The sequence below is a fragment of the Mirounga angustirostris genome, unplaced genomic scaffold, assembly GCF_029215605.1.
Source record: "Mirounga angustirostris isolate CCGP_5_RB_7025 unplaced genomic scaffold, mMirAng1.0.hap1 SCAF_9, whole genome shotgun sequence".
Lineage (NCBI taxonomy): Eukaryota > Metazoa > Chordata > Mammalia > Carnivora > Phocidae > Mirounga > Mirounga angustirostris.
The window spans coordinates 73,192,990-73,217,459 of record NW_026991717.1 but is presented as its reverse complement, the minus strand read 5'-3'; the positions used below and the strand labels follow the sequence as shown (position 1 = coordinate 73,217,459).

Sequence of the window (24,470 nt, the reverse complement as noted above, 5' to 3'; positions counted from 1 at the left end):
CACAGGGTCTGCACACAGGAGATGCTCAGGAAATGTTTGCTGTGGTCCTGGCAAGCTGGGGGAGCGGACCCATTGGTGGAGGGAGCTGGAGATGAGGCTGGGCCATTTTTTTCCTGAGTTAGCGGGAGCTCAGTACTGTATCCTGATCACCTGTAGAGATGTGAGGCAAGCTAGGTTCTCATCCCAGCTCTGTCACAAGTGAAGAGGTCACTTCCTGTAGTTGGGCTTGTTTTCTCTTATGTGAAATGAGGGCATTGGACCAGCTGATGTCTAAGAGCTCTTCCAGAGCCAGCATTTCGGGAAGTTCTGCCCTCATCTGGTGCCACCGGCTGACCTCTCTCCTCTCCTGTCCTCCCCACACCACAAGGGGGAGCTCTACACACGCCCCGGGCAAGCACCTGGCTCTAAACCCACTAACAAACCTGTGCGCGCAGGTGGGCACTCACATGGGAAAGGCTTGTGCCTTCTCAGACACAGGACCCTGGGAGCCCAGCCACCAGGCCCAGCACAAAGTGACCCGGCACACAGATCGTAGAGCGGAAGTCTGGTGTTGAAGGAAGTCTTCAGCACCTTCAGTCCAGTCCCCCTTCCTCATGGCTCAGACCTGGTTGCAGAGGAGGGACCATGACCATTTTTGTGAATACTCCCTGGCTTTCCTGATCTGCCTGATTCCTAGGGAAGAAAAAGACTCACCAGTAGGATTCGAATCTTTTAATTTGGGAATGACCAGCTTCTTCCTGCCCTCCCTCCCCAAAACACCTCCTTCCTGGTAGAGCTTCATCGGGAGCCAGATCTCAGAGCACTGAGCCCCACAGACAAGTCCCTGGTGACTTCTCAGGCCAGACTCCATCTCGGAAGGCCTGGCTGGGGAGCAGTGGGCTGTGGGCTAGTGAATCCAAAGAAAAAGTGTCTGGGCTGCACTGTTCCTTTTGTCTGGCTGGGCCTAGGAGCCAGGTAGCTCAGGGTCACTGCTGGGCCTCTGTGAATACGGAGCCAGGCCGGGAAGGGCATGTCAGGATCAGGGAACCGTGGCACAGGGTGGAGGGGGCATGTCCTCTCCCCAGAGCACAGACACTCACCCTGGGTGGTCCTGGGAGCCATCTCGGTCCGGTAGATCTTGAAGGCATCGTAGGCAAAGACGGAGACCAGGATGATGCCAAACACCTGTGGGAGCAGGCGCGTAGGCACAGGGATGACGCAACGAAGGCCGCCGGCCATCACGTACTAGGGAGAGGGAGGTGGGCGGTACGGGGCTCGCTGGGCGCCGGCTTGGGCTTGTGGGGAGGCACCGAGAGTGTGCAAACGCCAGCCAGAGGCCCTTAGGGCCTGGGGAGCTCTGTGGGGCTGGACTCACAAAAGCAGCGATGGCAGCTCCATCCCGGGAGGTCACAGCCGCAAAGGAGACCACCAGGAAGATGATGATGGCACTGACACAGCGGAGGAAGTCCTGGGGGATGGGGGGGGGGGTGCAGGGTCAAAGGGAAGTCAGAGGGCAAGAGAACATCACCCTGAGGTTTTCCAGGCTATTCAGAGGCTTGACCCTCAGGCACTGTGAACCCCTACATGGAGATACCCCTGGACACGATATAAAGCACTTGAGAGAGAGCCAGGGAAGAGATGCAGGTGAATGCAGAGCGGCCAGGACTAGGAGCCAGGACTCCAGGTGGGGCAGGGCTGGGGCATGCGGGCCAGGAGGGCCAGGGCAGGGGCGGGGTGGGACCTTCGGTGAGTGGGAGGGCATCCCCCTTGTCAGTGCCTCAGAGCTGTGAAATCGGTGTTGGGGCTGGGCCCCATACTGCCCCAGGGAAAGGACAGAGGCTGGGAGGGAAAAGGAAAATTTCGCCTTCAGAGAAGAAAGGGACCAGAATGGTGCGGGGGCAGGGTCCCTCACCAGACAGGGCCAGTTCAGCCGATCAAAGCGCAGGTAGTACTGGGTGGCGTAGAGGAAAAGGAAGGCGAGCGTGATGAAGAACTCCAGCAGCGCTGCGGCCATGTAGGCGGAGATGGAGGCCGTGAAGCAGATGAAGATGATGAAGGTCAGGGCCTGCAGGACCAAGTGTGTGAAGCTTGCCAGGAAGGGGACACAGGCCTGGCCAGATTTTTTGCCTTCCCCTCCTCAGGAACTCCCCCAGGCTGGCCCCCACCACCCATCCTTGGAGGTCTGCCCATCCCTGGTAGCGGAGAGCCACACTCCAGGGCGTTTCCCATCGAGGGCAGTCTCCAGCTTCCCAGCTCCCCCAGCCCCTGGCTCCCAGCAACCCCAGCAGTTTGACCAAGCTGCACCCCTCCAGGGGGCATCATTCTATGGAACCCACAAAAGAGGTGTCCTGCTGAAGCCCAGGGTACAGAGTGAACACCAGCCCCTGGAGTCATGCCCACAGTAGCCCTGCACCCCAGGAGGGACCCCCATCCCACAGTACTTTCCCCACTCCCAGATGTCTGAAACTCCTCTAAACAAGAACCAAAACAAGGCCTTTGGTTCACACCAAGAGACAACGTTCAGAAGGCAGATGCTCCATTGTGGACTCTAAGGGACCCTTCAGCTCTGGCGATGTCCGTGACACATACTCAGCGAACTTAGGTTGAGACTAAGATCTTACTAAGTGACAGGGGAAGATTCTGTCCCGAGAGCAGATGTTCACGGTGGGGGGGGGCAGACACAGATAAAGGGGGGCTGCGGGAAGCTTGCCCTTTATGTCCTAACTTCAGTTCTTCCTCCTGCCGCTGAAGCTGCTGTAAGGGCCTTCAGATGGAGAGGTAGCCAGAGGGTGGGCGGGCAGGGAGGTGAGGGCAGGGCAGCTGGGGCAGGAGGGGTGTCCAGAGAGCCCCGGAAAGGGGACCGCTGAGGGGCGAGCCCAATGGGGGCACTGGGCAGGGAGGGGGGGAGTGGGATCAAACTGGGAGAGATGGAGGCGCCAGGTTGGGGAGGTGACTGTTACCAGCTCAGTTTCCAGCAGGATGCCTTTGAGGGAGGAGAGGAAGGTCTTGTCCACAGCAAAGCCCTGGAGCCCCGCAGCTGCCCCCTCTGCGGGGGGCCCGTCCCGGCGATCCCGAGCACTAAGCATCTCTGTGGAGCCCACCAGGCACAGCCCCCACGCCACTGGCCCTAGAAGGGAACTGGGAAGATGAAACCTGGAGAGATGGGAAAGCAAACAGGAGCAAGGAGGCACTTGGAGAAACCTGCAAGAGAAGCGGGCAGGCCGGCCGAGGGGCCGCCGGGGGAGGCTTGCCCAGATGGGCCTTCTCCCAGCTGCCCAGAGTGCCCCTGCTGGTGCCTGCACCAGCCCCCCAGGAAGCACATGGGGAAGGGAGGGGAGGGGTGGGGCGGGGAGGAGTGGTCAGCCCTCCCCTTGCTGGAGCCCAACCCCCACCCAGAGAAGGGGAGCAGGGAGGAGGGGGAAAAGGAGGAGGTCCACACAGAAACTGGGAGGAGCTGGGAGGTGAGCCGAGGAAGGAGCTAGACTAGGAGCCCCCCAAGGACCTAAGCCTGAAGAAGTTTGCATCCCCCTCCCCTAACTCCCGTCTTCCTGGCTGTCTTTTCTCCCTTTTCCTTTTAGGGAGGGTGGGAGCTGGAGCCCAGCCCAGGCAGTACCCCCCAGGGCCAGGCTGTAGCAGCCAAGACTGAGGACAAAGGCAGATTGTTGGGGGGACAAGGGGGCGCTGTGTGCCTGCTGCAGTGCCTCAATGGGCCTCTGTCTCTCCAGCATGCCAGGAGGGCAGCCTGACCCCCACCCCAGTGTTCAGGGGTAGGCTAGGGAGCCAGAGAAAGGGAGGGATGGGAGGTCACAGCGGAAACTCTGGAAGGCGGGACAGGGTAGTAGGTAAGGGCTGACCATGCGGGAAGAGAAGGGCTCAGGCTGGGGAGCCTGGTGTTCAGGCACCAGGGACGCCAAGACAAATTAAGCCATTTTGAGTACAGATTATTTATTTGGATAAGTCTCTCCATCCTCAATAACAGCCTCTTCCTCAGAGCCTAGTAACTGCACCGAGGTATGTGCAAAGTAGATGTCACTGAGTGTTGGATGGATAGATGGATGGATGGATGGATGGATGGACGGACGAACAAACACATGAAACGAGGGGCTCTCCACTGGCAAAGGGGAAAGTAGCAAGAAAGTGTTTGTGCTTTGCCAGGGCAGCTGGGGATGGGAGAAAAGGAAGAGATGGGGGTGGTAGGCTCTAGAGCCTTAAAGACCTTTCCCCAGAGGAAATGCCAGGATGTCCTCTTCCGGGCGCCATAAGCAGCTCTGTTGCTTCACCCCGCATTTCCCACCCACTCCACAAAGTGAGATGTGCGGTTCCCCCCAAAGTCCCCGATCCTGCCCTACGGTCCTGCTGCTCCAGGTAGTGCTTTGGAGGGGTCGAGCGTTCGGGCGTCGTGGCTCACCGTGGCGGGTGGTCCGGCCAGGAACCAGGCACGGGCGGCACGACTAGGCCATCACTCGCGGCCGCACACACACACAAGCCAAGGAGACACGGTAGAGCCTCTGTTCCAGGCAGTAGCCCTCACGGGCACCCTGCTCGCCAGGGCACGGCCGCCGGTAGAAGACGGTCTGGTTATGGTAGAGCAACTCCGAGTTGCCCAGGGGGTCCATGTGGGAGCCCGTCTGTAGGCTGACACAGTGTGGACACAGGCAGCGGGCGTGGTACAGGTCCTGGGGCAGCCGGTTCAAGTCCCTGTCCAACCTGTGGGGGTAGCACTCATCAGACCCTGCAGGGAGGCTGGCGGGGCGGGCAGGCAGGGGAGGGGGGGGCGGGGGCCGGAGTGGTGATGCTGGAGGAAGGAAATGTGGTGAGGTGGGCCTGGCTTTTGTCCCAGCTCTTGTACCCACTTGCTGAGTGACCCCCTCCCCTCTGGGAGTTATTTTCCCCTGCCGGCAGTGAGGGCCAGGGACGGAGGGGTGGTTTTCTGGCCCCGGAGCCTTGTGGAGGCAAGGGAAGGTGAGCGACCTCCACCACCCGAGCTCTGCTTCCATCTGACGTACCCGCTGGGCTCGGGCATGAGGTTTCTTTTTGTAATTGTTATTACATTGTTAGGGGGTTTTTTATTATTATTATAAAGTAAAAACTGCTCTTACATCCCAGTATGAAACACTGTAAAGTGAGGACATCAGTCTCCCTACCAGGCCACCTCCCCAGAGGGAGCCGCTGTCAACCATTACCTGCACATCCTTCCAGACACTTTTCATGTATCTGCTATAAGCACATGTAAGCGTGCACGGTAAGACTTATTTACTTATTCTGGGGCACCTGGGTGGCTCAGTCGTTAAGCGTCTGCCTTCGGCTCAGGTCATGATCCCGGGGTCCTGGGATCGAGCCCCGCATCGGGCTCCCTGCTCAGCGGGAAGCCTGCTTCTCCCTCTCCCACTCCCCCTGCTTGTGTTCCTGCTCTCGCTATCTCTCTCTCTGTCAAATAAATAAATAAAATCTTAAAAAAAAAAAAAAAAAGACTTATTTACTTATTCTGAAAGGGTTTTGTGGCCAAAACAACACTTGAAATGTAGACACTCCAAAGGTCTGGACCTCCCAAGGGCTAGCAGGAAACAGCCGCTGGGTTGTAAGACCATTCTCCATACAGACAAGCCCTCACGAGCTGGGGCTCAGCTAGAGCTGCGTTTCCCAGCATGGGTTCCCTATTAAGTACCCTGCAAGAAAGGGGGCCCGGGGCCAAATGAGTTTGGGAAACACTGAATTTATGGTTTCTTTTCTGTGGACTTCTTGCAACTTTTAATGTGCTGGGCACATTATGAATCTCCGAGGGGTGAGGGCTGGAGCAGCTTTCCCCACACTTCACTGTCACCACTTTTTTCTGAGCAACAGCCTGTGGGATGAGTATCGAAAAGAACACTTTGGGGAAGATGAGCCAAGTAGTCATCAGGGGTTCGTGGCCCCCAAACAAGAGTTCTGGACCCCAGCCAAGTCAGCCATCTGGCACCCAACCTCCCCAAAGTGGTTCCCACCTCATTGGAGTTAGCCCAGGACCCAGCCAGACTTCCAAGACCACTTCAAACCATGATGACCTGGAGTCTCCACCCGGGATCTAGTCTCAACCTAAGCTGACCTTCTCCTTACCCACTGAACTTGTCCAGCCATCCCCAAAGCCAAGGCCAAGCCAGAATTAGACTTATGGGGAATGGGAACACAGGCACCCCAAGAAGACACAAGACAGGGATCCCTAAGGCCCTAATTTTTAATATTTTGCATCATTGTTCCAATTTCTGTGCTTCCTAATATGTTTTGCATCATGGCACCAATAGAGAATTTTAATATTTGTGTGGCACACTGAACGAAAGAGTAAGACCGCCCATAATCACAGATAACCACCCCCAGAGTCGAGGGTTTCACTAGCTTGGTACACTTATAACCCACCCAGGGACCGGGGCAGTCACATTGGGTATTGGGGTGCTTCATACCTGTAGCATACCCTTATTCCCTGATATTTCAGTTAGAAAAACATGTCCCATTGTAGGGACAGAAGAAGAAGGAGGGGGAAGAGGAAGAGAGGAAAAGGAGAGAACCTATCTTTTCTGTACTAAGTACAGATTTTACATACATTATTTCACCTGATCTCCATGTTGGCCTGGGGGGTATTACCTCATTTTACAGATGAAAAAAGCTGAGCTTTGAAACCTTAAGGAAGTGGCTCAAAGTCACCCACTAAGAGTGAGAGCTAGAACCCAGACTAGGCCTTGCCTAACACCCACACCTTTATGGCCTCTCTGAGGGGCGGGCAGGCTGGACTTGGGTGGAATCCCCCCCGCCGGGGCCCCTCACATACACCCTGATGGACACACGTGCTAGCATTCGGGAGGGGGTGACAGACTCACTCATATCTCCAGGGGGAGATAGACCTGCTGTTGAGGGGTCCGTCTTCACTGGCCCTGCAGGATTCTGGGTGGTGGGTGAGGCTAGTGGCCTCTTGGGGGAGCTTGAGCACAGTGTTCCCCTTCAGAGACTCATGAGCGGGGTCCTGCCTTTTGCTGGGGCAGCATCTGGGCCAGTGGGTGCAGTCCTTCCGGATCCGAAAATTGAGGCTGTGGGTTCCCATGGCCATTACCAAAAACACGATCACCTACGGGGAAAGGCCAGTGAGAGAACTGCTCTCAAGTAATCAGGGTGCTCCCTCCCCAGCTGTTCCCTGAGAGCCTGGTTTCCAGCTCCACCTGGCCCCCAGCCCCAAACCCGGAGCCTGGCCTCTCTCCACCCTCAGCAACGTCTCAGCCCCTGTCGAGCCCCCTCGCGCTCACCTGGTTCATGCCTGATGCTTCTCGCCCAGCCACGGTGCCGCGCTGGCTGACAGGTAGGGCCTCGCAGAAGCAGGCTGACTGGAGCAGCTGGGGCGTCCTGGTTTTATTTTCAGCAAACCTGTTTTGTTTATTCAAATTTATTTCCATGACCTTTTGGAGGGAGTGACCTGACATTAAAAAACAAAACAAAACCAAAAAACCCTGAAAGTGTTTCCAAAAGCTGCTTAAATGTTATATTCATGGAAGTTATAATTCACATCACACCTGGGGAGCCTATTGGGGAAAATCTGTTCTTTGCACCTTTCTGGGTGTGGGGTCAAAGTAATAGTATTCTGCTATTCTAGGCATTGGAGAATTGGCATTATGGGAATTTCCCTGGTTGGCTTGGTACCCCAAATTCGGAAACATCATCTGGTCTGTCTTCAAGAGGCCTCATTTCCATGCTCCACTGAGGGCCTTGTCTCAGCCATTCCCTTTCTTCTCAGACAGCCTCCTGATCACCCACCTTAGTGAACACTTCCCTCTATCTCCTTTGACCCTTAACCCTTCTGTTCTCTGACCCCTTCCTCGCTTTCGATGACGCCAACATCTAGGACCCCCATCACCCAAGACTTCTTTCTCATTGTCCATTACCCACTCCCTAACTTCCCCTCACCCTCTCCAGTGGCTGCCCTACCCTCCATCCCACCCTTCCCTGACCCCCTTTGGGCCAGGGATGTGGGATGCCTAAACCCACAGGACTGCCAGGAATGCCCTGACCCCATCAGTTTGTTGGCTGGACATGCAGGGTCTGATGGAAGAAGATGTGGGTGGTTGCTTCCATTGCATAAATGAGGTGAAGCCAGGAAGGGGAAGGGCTTAGTTCTTAACAGCCTCACCTAAGACCCAGCAGGAGGCCCCAGCTCCAGAACAGGCCTGCCCCTACCCCAACTCAAGGGCACTGGGGACAAGGGCCATAGCAGGGGTAGCTGCCCCTCTCAGACCATGGGACAAGTCCACCCAACCTCAGCCCCACCCCCAGCTCCATGGGCCACTGTTGGCCAGGAAGGGGCATATGTGCTCAGAAATGCTATAAATAGGCCTAACCCCAAAGACATGAGTCAGCCAGGTGTCACCCCTCCCAGGAGACACTGTGCCGAGAGCGGGCCACCTACTTCCCTCCAAACCTTTTCTCTCCCATCGATCTTGCCCATCGATCCCCTTCATCCCCCACGCCCACCCACCCCCCCCCCACACACTCATACAGACATGGTCTCTAGAATCATGTTTTCTGATTTGCATGTGCTTTCCCTTAGAAAATACTCCTCTAGTAACCAGCGACTCAGAAAGTAAACACAGGGAACCAGGAATAAGTTAAACTGCAGAATGAGGAGGAATTCTTCAAATGCTGTAGGGCAAAGCAGCTGCAGAGCAGAGGAGTGATGAGATCAGGGGGCGGTCTGGAGAATTGGGAGAAGCTGTTGTTGTGGGTTTGGGGAAGCCTGGAACTGGGGGTGAGGCGGGGGCGTAGGAGAGACAGATGGTGGCTGGGAGAGCAGGAGCTCTTAGGAAAAGCACTGAGGCGGGGAACACATCACCCCGCTCCCATTGCCCCGCTGTCTGCCCTATGCTCCCCAACACCCTCTCACTTCTGCATGCCACTGACCTTGGCTCCTGTGTATCATGTGCCAGGCTAGGGCCAAGCCCTCTACATGCATCAGCTCATTTCATCCTTACATTGAAACCACGAGATGGAAACTAATATACCCATATTACAGATGACAAAACTAAGACCCAGAGAAATTTAGTAACCTTCCCAAGGTTGCACAGTTAGGAGGAGGCAGAGTTGGCTTTTTACTCCAGCCCTGACCAGCTCCAAATCTAATCTCCTGGCACGCAGGTGCCACACTGGGCTGACCCCCAGTCAGCTGCAAATGGAAGAGAAGCGCCACCCCCACCCCTGTCTGTGCTTTCCTGCTTACCCAGGCTTGGGCCGGGACAGGTCTCACCTGAGCCTGCCAGAGGCCACCATGGGACATTCCGGCCCACTCGGGCACTCAGCCCTGCGGGCTGGGATCCACTGCTCTAGATCCGTATTCCCCTGCCTTTGGCCTGGCACATGGTTACCAGGGTGGCTTTTGGTGTTCCGGAGAAACCCCTAACCCCAGAAAAGGCTGTGAGGGGGCACTGCTCTTCCACAAGAGCTGGATCCCTATGGGTGTCCCCCAAACCAATAAGAGCCTCAGAGCCTGACATTGGCCCAGATCTTCCCATCTTGGCCCTGTCCAGGAGGGGTGCTCGAAAGAGCTGGAAGTGATCCCAGCTGCTTGTTGGGCTTTCTGATGCTGCCAGAGACCCACACCACCTTTCAGGAGAGGTCTTTGGGATGTCCTCCTGCCTCTGTACCCAGACGTCCTCTGAGGAAAGCCCTAAGGGGCAGAGGGAAGGCCCCTGTGAGCACACAGTCGCCCCCAGGGCTGGCCTTTCCCCCCACTGTGGTGATCGGCTCTGACCTGAGAACCCGGGCTCTGAGTCACCCGCACCCCGCCCCCTCCGGTTTGCTCAGCCTCTGTCCTTATCTCCCAGCCGCTCTGTGGGATTCCTTTGGGTGATGCCCTGCCATGAGAAACATTTTCCAGAGGGTTTTCCTCCCGGGGGGAACTAGTTTTGGAATCCCTGAGTCACTTCATCTTCCAGGGAATCCTTGGGGGTGTGGGCAGATAGGGGTGGCAATGGGAAGAAAGCTGGAGGCGGAAGCAAAGGAAAGTTCACCTCACACCTGTCCTCACTTGCCTAGGCATGGCCCCCAGCAGTGAGGGGGCTGGCCAAGCCCCTGGCGGGGAGGGATCAGCACCCAGCAGGGAGGGGCAGGGGAGATGGGATGGAAGGCAAGACCCTGCGGGCTTGCAGGAAGCCAGAACGCGGCTGTCCTGCCCTTCCACAGAAAGACACCCCAGTCCTCACCTTCTGCTCCCGAAATACCGCTGAAACCACGGGACTCAGCAGGGTCTGCAGAAGCTCATCTGCACACACCTGATGTGAGGGCCCAGCACCAGCAGTTAAAATGCTGAAATACTTCTGCCCCCACTGGTAAATCCATGCTGTCCGCAGCCCGGGGGCATCTCTGGGATCATAACCTACCTACAAGCCAGCACTGAACACCTGGCCCAGATGGAGGCCTCTAGAATACTGCTCCCGTGCCCTGATTACTGAGTGATAATGGTACTGCTTGCTAGTTATTTGTAGTATCACCTTTAGTTACGAAGATGCTTAGGCTTAGGAGCCTGCTTTCAAAGAGAAGCTTGTCTGGGGTCCCTGGGTGGCCCAGTCAGTTAAGTGTCCAACTCTTGGTTTCGGCTCAGGTCATGATCTCCAGGGTCTTGAGATCAAGCCCCACATCAGTTTCCACGCTCAGCAGGGAGTCTGATAGAGATTCTCTTCCTCTGCCCGCCCCACTCTCTCTCTCTCTCTCTCTCTCTCAAATAAATAAATGAGTCTTTAAGAAAGAAAGAAATAAGAGAGAGAAACTCGTCTGGCCTGGGAGACACGTGGAAAATCCGGGTGAACTGGACAAATAGCCCCACAACTCCCTCCCCTCAGCCCTGTGCTGGTGCCCGCCCATAGAAGCCCTGGGCTTACTCAGATTCCTCCCATAGTCACCGCTGCCCTGTTCATTCATCCACTCGGCACCTGTTTATTGAGCACCAGTATATGGCAAGCACTATTCTGAATGCTACGAGTACAGAGGAGGGCAAGCCAGATAAAGTCTCTGCCTCGTGAAGCTCATGTTTTAGGAGAAGACAGATGATAAACAAGGAAACCAGATCATTTCTGATAATAATTAGTGCTATGAAAAAAATGCAACAGTGTTATGAGACAGGGGGCGGAGGGAGGTGGAAGGAGGGTGCTGCTGGGACTTGGAAAGCCAGGGAAGGCCTTTCCGAGGATGAGGAATTTGACATGATGATGGAAGGCATGTGGGGGAAGAGTGGTCCAGGCAGAGGTGGCAAGATAGGCAAAGTCCTAGAGCTGGGAAAGAGCTGGGAGTATCTGAGAGTAGAAAGGACAATGGGGATGGGGAACAAAGGATAAGGGGAGAGCCAGATGAGATAAGGCAAAGAGGTGGGCAGTGGCCAGATCATAGAGGGTCTTACCGGTTGTGACAGAGCATTTGGATTTTATTCCAAGGTCCTGACTGGATTCAAGCATGGTCTATGTGATGTGAGTTTCTCAAGGGCACGCACCGTGTCCTTGACCTTCTGCTGCCCCCGTAGGGCTGGCATCAAATAATCATAATAGTTGCTTTTATCCAACATTTACATAGCATGAGCCAGGCACTGTTCTCAGGAATCTCTTAATCCTCACAAAAAGTCTGATGCTATTGATTTCATTATTATTTCTTTGTCAGAGAGAGAGAGTACAAGCAGGGGGAGCGGCAGGCAGAGGGAGAAGCAAGCTCCCCACTGAGGTTACTCTCGATCCCAGGACCCCGGGATCATGATCTGAGCAAAAGGCAGACGCTTAACCAACTGAGCCACCCAGGTGCCCCTAATGATTTCATTATTATTCCCACTTTACAGACAGGGAACCAGAGGCTCCAAGAGGTCATGCCAAGGTCACCAACTAGTGTTGAAACCAGGATTAGAACCCAGACAATCAGGTTGCCGTGGGGTCCCAAGAGAGGAGAACTGGAAGAAGCCCTGAGTACCTGAGTTTTGAGCAGCAAGAGGAACAAGAACACTCATGATATGGGATGAAAGAAACCAGCAGTTGGCCCTGCTGGGAAGGGGAGAGAAACTGGGGCCCAGAAAGCCAGATGGAGGGGTTCGTTCCTTGCTACCCCTGGAATATGGCCCGGACAAGCCCTGAAGGGGAGGGCCCAGCTGCCTGAGGCTGCTACCCACCGCCCACCCAGGGTCTAACAGCCCAGCCTGGGTTCTGCCCAACCTCACCTGGAGCCCAGAGCTCTCCCTGAACAGGTAGAATCGCCTTAAACCTCTGCAAAGGAGAAAGCAGAGATGAGATAAGGACGGGAAAAGACTCCTCCTGGCCTCAACAAAGAAACACTTTCAGTTTTCATGAAAGTACCAGCAGGGAGGAGGGGGTGGGGGCAGGGAGCCAAGGTGAGGAAAAGCCACGGAGGGAGATCTCTGTGCTAGGCATTTTACATATATTTACTCTTCACTGAAGACACTGCAGCAGATGAGGATCTGAGACTCAGAGATGTTATATAACTTGACCAAGGTCACACAGCTAAGAAACCAGGGTTCTATTCCTGAGTCTGACTGGCTCCATTCCATGCCTGGGCACTCCAGAAGCACTGTCTCGTTATCCTGCAGGTTTGTACTCTGCTTCCCCTCACGTACATTTATTTCCCCGGGCACTGAGCTCGGACAGTGAGCCCCAGTGCCCTCCTCCCAAACCACCATTTTGCCTGGTCCTAGCACTTCTTTCCTGCCTAGTCCTGCCTATTCGGCCACCATCGATTTCTCCTTGTGCCTCTCTGAGCATTCATCTTTGGGAATTGGATTTCCTGCCCACCTCCATCTTGGGCCCCAATTTACCTTGGCAGTCCCCGGGCAGAGCAAAGCAAGTCACTCCCCAGCAACTGAATGTCTGTGTTCCAGGCAGCCAGCCTCCCCCCTCCCGCCCCCCCCCCCCCCGCCCCCGGGGTTGGGGTCTGGAGGAGATTGGACTGGGATGCGGAGCTCTCCCTTCAGATCCATCTGGAAATTTGTAAGTTCCTCTACCATCCTAAGGGGTCTAAGTGTATTCAGAATCCCCAGGCCCATGCTCAGGTCTGCACCCCATCTGTGAGCCAAGCCCAGAACCAATACTGTACTGTCCATCCCCACACTCACCCCAGAATCTCTTCCTAACCCATCCCGTAGGTCCCACTTCTCCCCTCTGCACAGGATTCTTCACAGGTGCCCAGGTGACAGGGAGGAGGAGCCAGCCCCCTCCCCTGCTAGAAAATGCCTGGATGTGTGGGCCTGTGCACTGTGAGGAGAGAAGGAGGGGAGCACCTATTCAAGGCCTCAGGTTCACAAAGGGCCTTCAATTAGACTTCTGATGTTATCTCCAAGTGAGGTTATACATAGAGTCATTGTCTGTTTTATGGGTTTGAAGTGTTAATTTGTTCAACGTGAACACTGAAAATCTACTACAAATTTTCAATCCTGTGTGGCATCTCACCTTTTCAACACCAGGAACCTCAAAAATGGAAGAAGGGAGGCTCCCTTCCAGCCTAAGGGGCCTTGAGGTGAGCCCCAAAAGGAAGAAGCAGGAGATGGGGGTGGCTGGAGGGAAACAGCACACACTAAGGAGAGGTGTGGGAACCCAAGAACCCTGTCCTTTCAGCTGATCCCAGCTCCTCTGAAAGAGGTCTGCCCTTTTGTGCCGGCAGTCCCCACTCCTGCTCCCCGAGGCCGCAGAGTGAGCCAGAGTGAGGGCGGGGGGACAGGCCCAGACTGGCAGAGGAGTGTAAGAGGCGGCACCACCCGCCCGCCCGCAGCTCTGGGACCGGGCTCAGACCCCCACTCATCTCCCCCCCCCTCCCAGGAACGGCCAGCCAACCCTGTCACCGCTGCGGAGGCAACGCCAAGGGAGAGGAGACGCTCGGCTGAGGACCCCAGAAAGGAAGGAGCACGCTCCCTCCCACGGGAAAGACATGTGGGGCTCATGAAAGGGACGCGGAGAGGGGCGCGGGGCTGGCGGGGCAGAGGGGGGCGTGGCGGGGTGAGGGAAGCTCCCCGGAGGGAGCGCACCAGACCAGCGGAGGTCCGCCGCGAAGTCCGGAGCGAGAAGCGCCGGGGAGCGGGCCCGGGAGGGGGCGTGCAGTTTGGCCCGAGGGTCCCGAGCTGAAACTCAACACCCGCCTTTGGAGGGACCGTCCTCCTTTCTCCTCCGCCCCTTCCCTTCCCCTCCCTTTTCCCCTCCCTCCTTTCTTTTAATCCCCAGGACTGAGCCCCGCGCCGGAGCGGAGAGGGCCCGAGGGGAGGAGAAAGGAACTGCCCCGAGAGGGAGCCGGGAGCCCGGGAAGGGGAGGGAAGGGGGGCCGCGCGCGCGGGGGCTGAGCCCGAAGGCCACGCGCGACCCCTCGGAGCCTTCGCAGCCCCCTCAGTGTTCCCCCCCCGACCCTCCTCCAGGCGAGTCCACGGGACCCTGGCCCCTGCTCCTCCTTCGCCTTCTCTTTGCTGCTGCTTTTGCTTTGTGGCCTTTCTCTCCGTCCCGAGAGACACCCGGGAGCTGCCCCGAGCTCCGGGGCGCGCCGAGGGGCCCTGCCGAGGGTGCGCGTGAGCGGGCCGCGGGGTGGCGGCGCGCAGGGGGGCCCCGCGGAGGCGTGGGAAGGCCGTCCCGCCCCTTCGGGCCGAGCCCGCGTGCGGGGAGCGAGGTTCCGTCGCGGCGCCCCACGAGCCCCGGGCGTGCTGAGGGCGAGTGTGCGTGAGTGTGAGCCCGCCTCGCCGCCGGGCGTGCGAGTGTCTGGGCCGAGCGCTGGCACTCGGGCGACGCAGCCCAACCGCCACGCTCTCGGAGGCCTCCGGCGCCAGCCTGCCTCCTGGCGCCAACTTGGGCGAGTTTGAAGAGGGGCGAACGTCTCGGTGCTCGCTCGCCCCACCCCCTCGCAGCTGGGCCGCCGCAGGGCCCCGGGCCGCCCGGCCACAGCCCTGGGAGCACCGCTCTCCGCCGCGGCCCCCGGCTGGGGAGGGTTGGCGCCTGAACTCGCCCGTCCAGCCCAACCGCCCCGGCGGCTTCTCCCAGCCCTCGGGGCCGTCCTGAGCGGCTGGCGAGGCGTCGAGCGCGGCCCCAGCTCCCGCCTCCTCGCCTGCCCCGGCCCTGGGAGGGAGCTTTCGGCCCATGCGGACCCGGGGTCCCCCCGCGGCCTAGGCCAGGCAGCTCCAGGGGCCCAGCCAACCCCGTGGCCCCCGGGACGGCACGGAGCGCACGCCCTTGGATGAGGTCCCGCAGCGACGCCCCGGCCCGGCCCGCCCCGCTCCTCCTCCTGCCCAGCCAAGCTGCCTCCCATTTGGGGAGTTTTGTGGGTTTTCTTTCTCCTCCTCCAACCTCCGCGGAGGCCACGACTCAGGCGCCGCAGCCGGGGGCCGCCTCCATGGTGCGGGGCGACCGCTGCTGAAGTCAGCGAAAGCGAGCCTGGCCTGGAGCGGGCCGCGCGGGAGGCCAAGGCCATGGCCATAGCCACGTCGGTGAGTCCACCAGGGAGAGGAGGCCGCGGGCCATAGGCCTCCACGGTCTGCCCTGCACTCCTGTCACTTTTATTTCTGCCTTCTCTTTGTCTTTCTCCCTGGGCCCTTTCTTCTCCGAGAGGCTGTGTCCTCCACCCCCCCAACCCCACTTTTGTTTCCCTCTCTCCCTCTCACTCCCCTTCCCTAGCTGCTTCTGGGTCTAGGTTCCCCCTCTCCCCTCCTCCTCCCCATTTTCCTCTTTTTCTTTCTAGAGGCTGCCCCTGGATGGAGGGGAGGGGGCAAGCCTAGCCCGAGTCCTATCTGCTGTTTTAGGGGCGGGAACAGATGGCCACCGGTGGTTGGCAGGGGCTTGTGATTGGGAGGCAAGTAAAAGGTTGGGGGCGGGGGGGGGGGGGGCCGCTGAAAGAACGGAGGTGGCTCCAGGAAAATGGGAGAGGTCAAAGAAGCCCTTCTCTGGAGGAAGGATGGAGAAAAGGGGGGGAAATAGAGCAAAAGAGGGAGATCGGGAGGGGAGAGAGAGAAAATAGAGGGAGGAGGAGAGGTGATGTCAGCCAGCCTCTGGCCACTTTCTGGGGACTGGGGACAAAGGGAGGAGACAGCTGGCATGATGGGACGGTGGGAGGAGGCCTCCCAGAGAGCCTCCCAGAGGTGCCCACTGCCACCCCCCAGTTAAGGCAGCCACTCCCTCGCAAGTCAGCCGGGCCCCTGAGGAGCGGGTAGGGCAGAGGTGGCCACACCCATCATCAATCAGTCCATCAGTAGCTCTGGCCTGGGTTTCTGAAGTCGTGAGGCCCAGAGGTTTGGCCCCATTGGACAGAATTCAAACCTTAACACAAGGAGGAGCTCTCCACAGCCCCACCTCTGCTTTCTGCCCAGCACGCCTTATGGTGTGAATCCAAACAACTCTGTCCCCTTTCCACCCTTCCCTAGACCCTGTGATTCCCGGGGAAAGCAAGGCTGCTGCCTGTTTTCTGACCCCCTCCAAATGGGTACTCTGGGAAGGAGGACTGTGAGGCTGGAAAGGCGAGAAGCATGGCTCCTGACATCCTCCCATACCCCTCAAGGATGAGTTCAGTTTTCACTCCTTCTCAGACCAAACTCCTTTTAGCTCCTCAATCTGTATGATGGTGAGAAGACCTTCTCAGAGCCTGGAGAGGGGGAGGTCCTGAAAACAGTAGCTCAGGGCTAGCTGGTCAGCTGGTCTGCTTTGCAGTCCCAGGAGGTAGATTTTTCTTTTTACCTAGAGGTGGGGAGTGGCATTTACGCTAATCAAACTCACAGGGTCCTAATAACAGCTAATAGTTTTTGAGCATATACTGGCCCTGTGCTGGTCCTAAGCTTTATCTCGGTTTGTCCTGGTTGTTTGATGCATTATCTCCTCCAGTCTTCGCCACAACCCTGTGAGGATAGTGCTGTTATTATCCGGAAATGGATATTTGGATATGGACATGGAATTCTACAAAGGAGGAAACCGAAGGCTTGGGAAGTTCAAACAACCTGCCCAAAGTCACCCAGTTAGAAAGGGACAGAGCCAGGACTCAACCCGGGGTCTGTCTGCCTCAGAACTGTGCTCTTCACCCCCTGCCTAATCCAAAACACTAATTTCTAATTTACAATTAGAAAGAAGAGTGCTGAGCTAACCAGGAATTTGTGCCATCTGGTTAGCATGTTTTCTTTCTGTGGGATAATATCCTTTAGAAGCCAAAATATAATCAGAAAATGGTTTGATCTGGAACCAGGCAAGAGGAAAAGTCAGTTTGTTGTTAAAATCACCCAGCCATGAGGGCTGGACCACCTCTCCATGCAGGGAAATGCCAGTCAAGAGAAACATGCACTCCTGCTGGCTGAGCAGGGCCTCCTTCTGTCCAGGGTCTGGGGGCCAAATGCACCCCTGCCAGAGATCTTTAGCTTGAGACGTTTTACTGAATTAGGCCACATGGATTCCCTACCCCGGTGATGCCTAACTACCCGCTCTCCGCCACCGCTGCTTAGGGTCCTGCCCGCAGGCATGGTCACTTCGCAAGCATAAGCCAACCAAAATGTATTTCGATACTGTGAGTGGTGTAAGCTTGATTCTACCGAAGGACAACACGAGACCGGAGCCCCGTGAGGGGTGAATAGCAAAGGAAAGTCGGGTATAATGAAGACTTCGTATGTGCTTGAGTCATGTTTGAGTCATGGACTCTACTTAACCAAGAGGTTAAGTTACTAATAGAAGAAGAAAAAAGTAGAACCTCATGTTTGTGATCGTGGAGAAGCAGTAGGGGGTGATTGAGAGTGCTGGCTCTGGAGTCAAACAGCCTGGGGTTCAAGTCACCTCCACCAGCAGCACCAGCCCTCTGTTGTGGGCAGAGTCCTACCCTATCTGTCCCAGCCTCCTTTCCAAATGGGGATAATGATGGCTCCTTCCTCATAAGGATGTTTTGAGATTAAATGAGATGAGATGATTAGTGTGAAGACTTGCACCAGGTCTGGATCCATAATTTGCACTTGGTATCTGTGACTTACCACCTGAGCAGGTGGCTCTCAGAGCAACAAAGCTTAGATGTCCCTGCCAGACAGGCCTGGAAACAGGCTGATAAATGTTTGCTCTTGGTTGGTCTGCCAGGCCCTCCTCCACACACACGCGCACACATGCACACACACACACACAGTAGAGTGTATACTCTTTCTCCTCTCCAGGGTAACGTCGGCTTCCTCTGATAGAACCTTATTTGCTGAGACTGAGAACAAAACAGTTGCTTCAGTTTCTGTTTTCTTCCTTTTTATGCCCGGGCACTGTCTGGGCTGGGTTTTTCCCAGTCTCTCTCAGACTGATGGGTCTCTGCTGCCACTCAATCTAATTCTGCTTGTGGGGGATGCTGAGTGGGAAACAGGGAAGGTGAAGGAGATTCTCTGGCAGACCTTAGCAGGGCTTTCTCATGTACACAGAGCTTTGGAGGAAATTCATTCAACACATGTTCATTGAGACCTGATTCCAGGTGAAGCCCTTTCACAGGGGCCAGGAATATAGCAGTCCCTGTTTTCCCAGAGCTTACAGGGTAAGGGAAGAGATAGATAATAAGAAACGAAATTGGCAAATCGTATGAAGTATGATGAAGGAAACAATGGTGGAGACAGACCCAGAGTAGGGTAGGGAGAAGAGTGAAGAAAAGACCTCTTTGAGAAGGAGAGACTTAAGCAGAAGTGAAGGATGCAAAAGGGCCAGTCAGGTGATGAGTCAGGGCAAGAGCATTCTGGGTCAAGGAAACCACAAGTACAAAGGCCCTGAAGCGGGAAAGAATTTCTCTAGTTCAAGGAATAGAAGGAAAGAGGAAGAGTACAGGGATGAAGCTGGAGACAAGGCAGGACCCAGTCAAAAAGAGCTGAGTCAGTTCAGATTTGTAGCTTGAGGGAAATGGGGAGCTCTCTGATATTTCTGAGCAAGGGACCTGATGACCTGATATGTGTGTGAGACCCCTCTCCCCACTCCCGCCTCACCCACCAGGCCCAGCTGGCCCGGGCACTCTACGACAACACCGCTGAGTCCCCCCAGGAGCTGTCCTTCCGCCGAGGGGACGTTCTACGGGTACTGCAGAGGGAGGGCGCCGGTGGGCTGGACGGCTGGTGCCTCTGCTCTCTACATGGCCAGCAGGGCATTGTGCCCGCCAACAGAGTGAAGCTCCTTCCTGCTGGCCCGGCACCCCAGCCCAGTGTCACCCAGGTGCCCCCAGCCCAGCCTGGCTCACCACATCCAGCCCCAGAGCACAGCAATGAGGACCAGGAGGTGAGAGCTGGAGCCCTCCCCACCCCAAGCCGGAAGAGCCCCGTTCCACTCTGCTGGTACCTGCAGCAAGGTGGGGCAGGGCGATCCCTGAGACAGTCGCTCTTCACGGACCCGGTGCTGGGTGAAACCTGTCTGCCACCCTTCCTGGGCTCTTATCCCATTAGCATGGGGGGGAGTTGGAAGGGGTGTTAACTCCTCTATGGCATATATTAGCTGCTTCTCTTGTCCCCACTCCTGACCCACCCATCTGTCTTGACCCCCCAGGTATATGTGGTGCCACCCCCAGCTCGGCCCTGTCCTACCTTAGGACCTCCAGCTGGACCCTGCCCGCCCTCCCCTGATCCCATCTACAAGGTCCCCAGAGGGAGTGGGGCCCAGCTGGCTGCCCCTGGAGACACCGTGGAGGTGAGGGCTAGACATCCATGTGTATGTTGGGCAGGGAACAGAGGGCTCTCAGTGGGCGTCCACTGCGGAGTCAGGATAACCGATGGCTCTGCTCCCTCTCCAGGTCTACGACGTGCCCCCCACTGCCGTCCGAGTTCCCTCCAGTGGACCCTATGACTCCCCTGCCTCCTGCACCCGCCCTCTGGCCCGGGTTGCCCCACAACCCCCTGGAGAGGATGAAGCTCCCTATGATGTGCCTTTGACCCCAAAGCTACCGTCAGACCTGGAACCGGATCTTGAGTGGGAGGGAGGCCGGGAACCCGAGCCCCCCCTCTATGCTGCCCCCTCCAACTTGAAACGGGCCTCAGCCCTGCTCAATCTATACGAAGCGCCGGAGGAACTGCTAGCAGATGGGGAAGGTGGAGGCACCGATGAGGGCATTTACGATGTGCCCCTGCTGGGGCCAGAGGCACCCCCTTCTCCAGAGCCCCCAGGAGCCTCAGCCTCCAATGACCTGGACACCTTGGCCCTGCTTCTGGCCAGAAGCCCCCCACTCCCACACAGGCCCCGCTTGCCCTCAGCGGAGAGCCTGTCCCGCCGCCCTCTGCCTGCTCTGCCTGTCCCTGAGGCCCCCAGCCCTTCCCCTGCTCCCTCTCCTGCTCCAGGCCGGAAAGGCAGTATCCAGGATCGACCTCTACCCCCACCCCCACCTCGCCTGCCTGGCTATGGGGGCCCCAAGGTTGAGGGGGACCAAGAGGGTGAGGAGGTAGAGGACGATCCAACAGGACACCACAATGAGTATGAGGGCATCCCGATGGCTGAGGAGTACGATTATGTCCACCTGAAGGTGAGCTCCCCTCCCACCAGAAATGCCCCCCAAGATAACCAGAGGGAGGAGTGAAGAAGCCTGGGGCCAGAGGGACCCCCCCTCTCTTCCCTCCTCCCTTCCTCCACTGGCCCTGCACCCTATGGCCTGGGACCCCAGTGCTTGGTCCCACCACTTGTACTGGTGCCACACTCTTAAACCCAGCCTGGGGTCCCCAAGCCATCTGATCTGCCACCAGAACTCTCCCAGACCTGGAGTCAAGGGCCTGCAACCTCTGATGGCTGTAGAGACCTGGGGAAGAAAGGGGGAGGGGGAAGGGGCAGGAACACAGCAGCAGAGGGGTGGGGGACACCTGCCCTGCTCCTCCACCCCTGCTCTGAGACCCTGGTCCCTCCCACAGGGCATGGATAAAGCTCAGGGATCTAGGTCCCTGGATAAAGCCTTCCCAGGGGATCCTGAACTGCCGGAGAGGGGGTCACCGGAGCAGCAGGTAACCCTGTGGGGACGGTGCTAGAGAAGGGGGACAGGAAGGAGGAACAGGAACTTGGAGGAAGCAGCAAGGGAGAGAGATTAGGGTGGGGGTAAGAACTCAGGCAGCCAGAGCTGGGGTAGAGAGAAGCGAGAATTCAGCAGGAAGGACTGGAACCTGGAAAAGGATATCAGGAATTCAGAAAGAGGGGAAAGAATGTGTTGGAGAGGAATCAGTAAACCAAGCAGCCAAGGAAGCAGAGAGAATTTTGGGCTGGGCCAGGTGACTTCTGAAGCTCCTTCCAACTGTGAATTCCTGGGTTCCTAAGAGACGGGGCTTCTAATCCCAGCTCCACCAGTAAGAAGCCAGGGGCCCTGAAGTCACCAGTTAATCTCTCTGGGCCTCAGGAAAGCGAGGTGGTCTCCCTGACTGTCTAGAATGGTCCTAAGCATAGCTACCATTTATCAGGCAGATGCCAAGTGCAGACCCTGTGCTAAGCACATCGCACAGGTCAGCACTAATCACAGCCACAGTCAGTACTGGTACAGTGCTCACCGTGTGCAACGTTCTGTTCTAAGCCCTCTCCGCATGCTGCGGCATTCACCGCCCCGCAGCCTTGGGAGGCAGGCGCTAGAACGGCACTATCCAATATGGTGGCCACTAGCCACATGCGGCTACTGCGCACTTGAAATGTAGCTAGTCTGAACTGAAAGGCACTGTAAGTATAAAACAAACGCACACCAGGTTTTGCACTTAGAATGAAAAGAAACGTCAGTCATTTTTATATTGATTACATGTTGAAATTACAACAATTTTTATATCTGGAGTTAGAAAAAAAAAATCTTTTTACTTTTCTCAACATGGCTACTAGAGAAATTTTGATTACACACGTGGTTCACATTATGTTGATACTGGACAGCATAAAATGGGCCAGATGCCCCATTTTAGAGATAAGGAACCAAGTTCAGAGACTAGTTTGAATCCAGATTGATCTGACATCAGCTCCTCCGGGCACTTTCCTGGCCCTGGCTATGAGAATTTAAATGTTCTGGTGGGCAGGGGGAGGAGCTTGGGTAAAAAGGAGGGAATGAAGGGAAGGAATGAGGACCCGAGGAAGGGAAGGAGGGAGGAAAGCCCTGCCGGAGTAGCAGCACTGGAGCGTGCCCACCAACCACTCCTCTTGCCGCCAGGAGGCCCCATCCCCAGGGGAGCCGCTGGATCTGCCCACCGGAGACCTACAGCTCCTGCACTTCTACGCAGGCCAGTGCCAGAGCCACTACTCAGCACTGCAGGCGGCCGTGGCGGCCCTCATGTCCAGCACCCAGGCCAAGCAGCCCCCACGCCTCTTCGTGCCCCATGGCAAGCGGGTGGTGGTGGCCGCTCACCGCCTGGTGTTTGTTGGGGACACTCTGGGTCGGCTGGCGGCGTCCGCCCCTCTGCGAGCGCGGGTCGGGGCTGCAGGTACAGCGCTGGGCCAGGCACTGCGGGCCACGGTGCTGGCTGTCAAGGGGGCTGCCCTGGGCTACCCGTCCCACCCTGCGGCCCGAGAGATGGCGCAGCGTGTGGCGGAGTTGGCAGGGCAGGCCTTGCAGTTCACCTCTCTGCTCTCCAGCCTGGCCCCCTGAGGGCCCCCTCGGGGCCCTGCTCCGCCCCTCTCCTGCCTGCCGAAGCTCCCTTTTGGGCCTTGGGCGGCCAGAGGGCTCCATTTTAGGGACCGGGAGAGGTGGGGGCGTCTTTCCCCTTCCGGTCATCTCAGTCTCTCACAGAGATGTCCCTCCCCCTCCCGCAGCTTTTTGTACGAGCCATTTTGTATAAATTATTTATATTTAATATTATTCCCTGTTTTGTCAGAGGCAGGTGCCAGGCCCTTTGGGGCAGGGAGGAACTGGACTCGTTTCTCTCAGCCTAGGGTGGAGGTTCTTGGTCACTGCACTGCCCCCCACCTCTGGAAATGGCCCCACAGAGAAGCAGGTGGCTGAAGCCTGGGGCCACCCGGAGCCCCTTTCTTGTCCTGGTTCTTGGCTCTAGAACATCAGCACCTCACTGTTGGTCGAGAGTGAGGGCAGGACATTGACCGCCCAAAATGTGGAGATCTGGGAGAGGCCCGACGGCTCCTCCCCACGGGAGGCAGGACAGAGCTGGGCCTCAGTAAGCCCTGCTGTCTGGTTCTCTGCCTCTGCTTCTTGGGTGCTTGGGGGAGGAGCTGGGCCTGGTGGCCCTTGGCCAAACCGACAGGACACACATGTGGGCAGGATGTCCTTAGGTTTGGGGGGAGATTTTGCTGTTATTTTCAGTAACTATTCATTCGGCGGGTTTCAGCTCCCAAGATGTGCCAAGCACAGTTCTGAAGGTACACTGTGGGATGGACATAATTGCGTCAGTTAAAATAAGTAAATAAAAAAAAAATACCTGCCACAGATTCAACAGTTGCTGGTAATGGAAATAAACAGGGTGATGTGAGGGACTAACTGGATGAGGGAAAGGCCATTGAAGGAGACTTTGGACAGGATGATGGGGAGGTGATATCTAAGCTGAGGCCCCAGGGATGAGAGCACCAAGAAGAGTCTGAGAACTAGCATTCCCAGAAGGCAGACAGATTACTGACTGGGTGGGGGCCTTTCCTTCAAGACTTCACTGTCACACAATGTCATTAGAGAGGTGCACATGTGGAGAGAGGTTGGCCTCACGTGAGCCTTGAAAGATGCCATGCTGAAGAGATCACCCCAGTGAAGGCCTATCCTCAGCTTGGCGCCACAGGACAGCTCTGGCCAACTGGACAGTGCTGCTGGCTGGCCTGGGTGCCCTCTCCCTTAGGTTAACGCAAGAAGGTCTGGCCCCTTCAGCCTCCCTTCCCAGGCCTCCTGCTGACCATCCTTCTAGACCCACCTTTTAGAGGAGCCAAGGAGCCAAGTGAATGCAATGTGCTGTTAGTCCATAGTCCTTAAGCACTGGTGAAATTGACAAGCCATGACTTAGATGGGAGATCACTCTAGCCACTTACCACAGGGAAGAAGTCCAAGCCACATATCCATTGCTTCCGTTGTACTTTCCCCAGATGACACCTTGGCACTGTGACTGGATTAGAGGCACCCTGAACTTCAAGCACAGTCTGAGTCTCTTGGCCCCCCTCTATGCCTTTGCCTTCTCCATTTTGGGTTCCTTCTTTCTCATTTCACTCTCCAAGAAAACTCACCTCCAGACTCTGGGGTCACCCAAATTCACCCTTGTGTGTTGAAGACTTATAACAGGGCTATCCTCCATCATCTCCCAGAAAGAATGTCAAGAGATCAACCTGGAAATAGAGTCAGAGGTTTCAGTGCAAGTCCCAGATCTGCCATGCACCTATGTGTCTGCAGGTAAATCCCGTCAGTCCCTCTGAGTCCTGGCTTTACCTTTTTGTTTTGTTTTGTTTTGTTTTATTTATTTATTTTTAAGACTTTATTCGGTTGACAGAGAGAGCGGCAGGCAGAGGCAGAGGGAGAAGCAGACTCCCTGCTGAGCAGGGAGCCGGATGCGGGACTCCATCCAGGGACTCCAGGATCATGACCTGAGCCAAAGGCAGTCGCTTAACCAACTGAGCCACCCAGGCGCCCCC

The 24,470-nt window shown here is 56.7% G+C and overlaps 3 protein-coding genes across 6 annotated transcripts; 1 reads left to right on the top strand and 2 right to left on the bottom strand.

The window, feature by feature from the left end:
* Positions 1-201: 201 nt before the first annotated feature.
* On the bottom strand, positions 202-3,270 carry CMTM5 (CKLF like MARVEL transmembrane domain containing 5). The gene is made up of 5 exons (XM_045901948.3): positions 2,940-3,270; positions 1,892-2,044; positions 1,355-1,447; positions 1,080-1,164; positions 202-979 (listed from the first exon to the last, which is right to left on the bottom strand). Exons 1-5 carry the CDS (start codon positions 3,063-3,065, stop codon positions 966-968), a joined length of 471 nt encoding a protein of 156 aa, XP_045757904.1. The 5' UTR covers positions 3,066-3,270; the 3' UTR covers positions 202-965.
* Positions 3,271-3,460: 190 nt separating this feature from the next.
* Positions 3,461-23,990, bottom strand: IL25 (interleukin 25). The gene is made up of 4 exons (XM_064570852.1): positions 23,877-23,990; positions 7,248-7,414; positions 6,828-7,072; positions 3,461-4,686 (listed from the first exon to the last, which is right to left on the bottom strand). Exons 1-4 carry the CDS (start codon positions 23,905-23,907, stop codon positions 4,431-4,433), a joined length of 699 nt encoding a protein of 232 aa, XP_064426922.1. The 5' UTR covers positions 23,908-23,990; the 3' UTR covers positions 3,461-4,430.
* Positions 14,212-24,463, top strand: EFS (embryonal Fyn-associated substrate). 4 transcript variants are annotated; one of them, XM_054513649.2, is made up of 8 exons: positions 14,212-15,430; positions 18,918-19,196; positions 19,461-19,601; positions 19,705-20,427; positions 20,807-20,896; positions 22,066-22,336; positions 24,147-24,231; positions 24,329-24,463. In XM_054513649.2, exons 1-8 carry the CDS (start codon positions 15,413-15,415, stop codon positions 24,372-24,374), a joined length of 1,653 nt encoding a protein of 550 aa, XP_054369624.1. In that variant the 5' UTR covers positions 14,212-15,412; the 3' UTR covers positions 24,375-24,463. The 4 variants fall into 4 exon arrangements, with proteins under 4 accessions (XP_054369624.1, XP_064426913.1, XP_045756517.1 ...); XM_045900561.3 differs by lacking the exon at positions 24,329-24,463 and having other exon boundaries at positions 14,213-15,430; positions 24,147-24,322; XM_045900560.3 differs by lacking the exons at positions 24,147-24,231; positions 24,329-24,463 and having other exon boundaries at positions 14,214-15,430; positions 22,066-23,885.
* Positions 24,464-24,470: the final 7 nt, after the last annotated feature.

Bases quoted from the DNA above. Each gene is read 5' to 3' on its own strand.
- EFS (XM_045900560.3), top strand. The intron at 19,197-19,460 runs GTGAGAGCTGGA...TTGACCCCCCAG, and splicing joins ACAGCAATGAGGACCAGGAG to GTATATGTGGTGCCACCCCC. The intron at 20,428-20,806 runs GTGAGCTCCCCT...TCCCTCCCACAG, and splicing joins ACGATTATGTCCACCTGAAG to GGCATGGATAAAGCTCAGGG.
- IL25 (XM_064570852.1), bottom strand. From the start codon at position 23,907: ATGGATATGTGGCTTGGACTTCTTCCCTGTG. The intron at 7,415-23,876 runs GTAAGTGGCTAG...TTTTAATGTCAG, and splicing joins GCTTGGACTTCTTCCCTGTG to GTCACTCCCTCCAAAAGGTC. The intron at 4,687-6,827 runs GTGAGTCTGTCA...CTACCCCCACAG, and splicing joins ATCTCCCCCTGGAGATATGA to GTTGGACAGGGACTTGAACC.
- CMTM5 (XM_045901948.3), bottom strand. From the start codon at position 3,065: ATGCTTAGTGCTCGGGATCGCCGGGACGGGCCCCCCGCAGAGGGGGCA. The intron at 2,045-2,939 runs GTAACAGTCACC...TTGGTCCTGCAG, and splicing joins TCCTGCTGGAAACTGAGCTG to GCCCTGACCTTCATCATCTT. The intron at 1,165-1,354 runs GTGAGTCCAGCC...CTGCTCCCACAG, and splicing joins GAGCTGCCATCGCTGCTTTT to GTGTTTGGCATCATCCTGGT.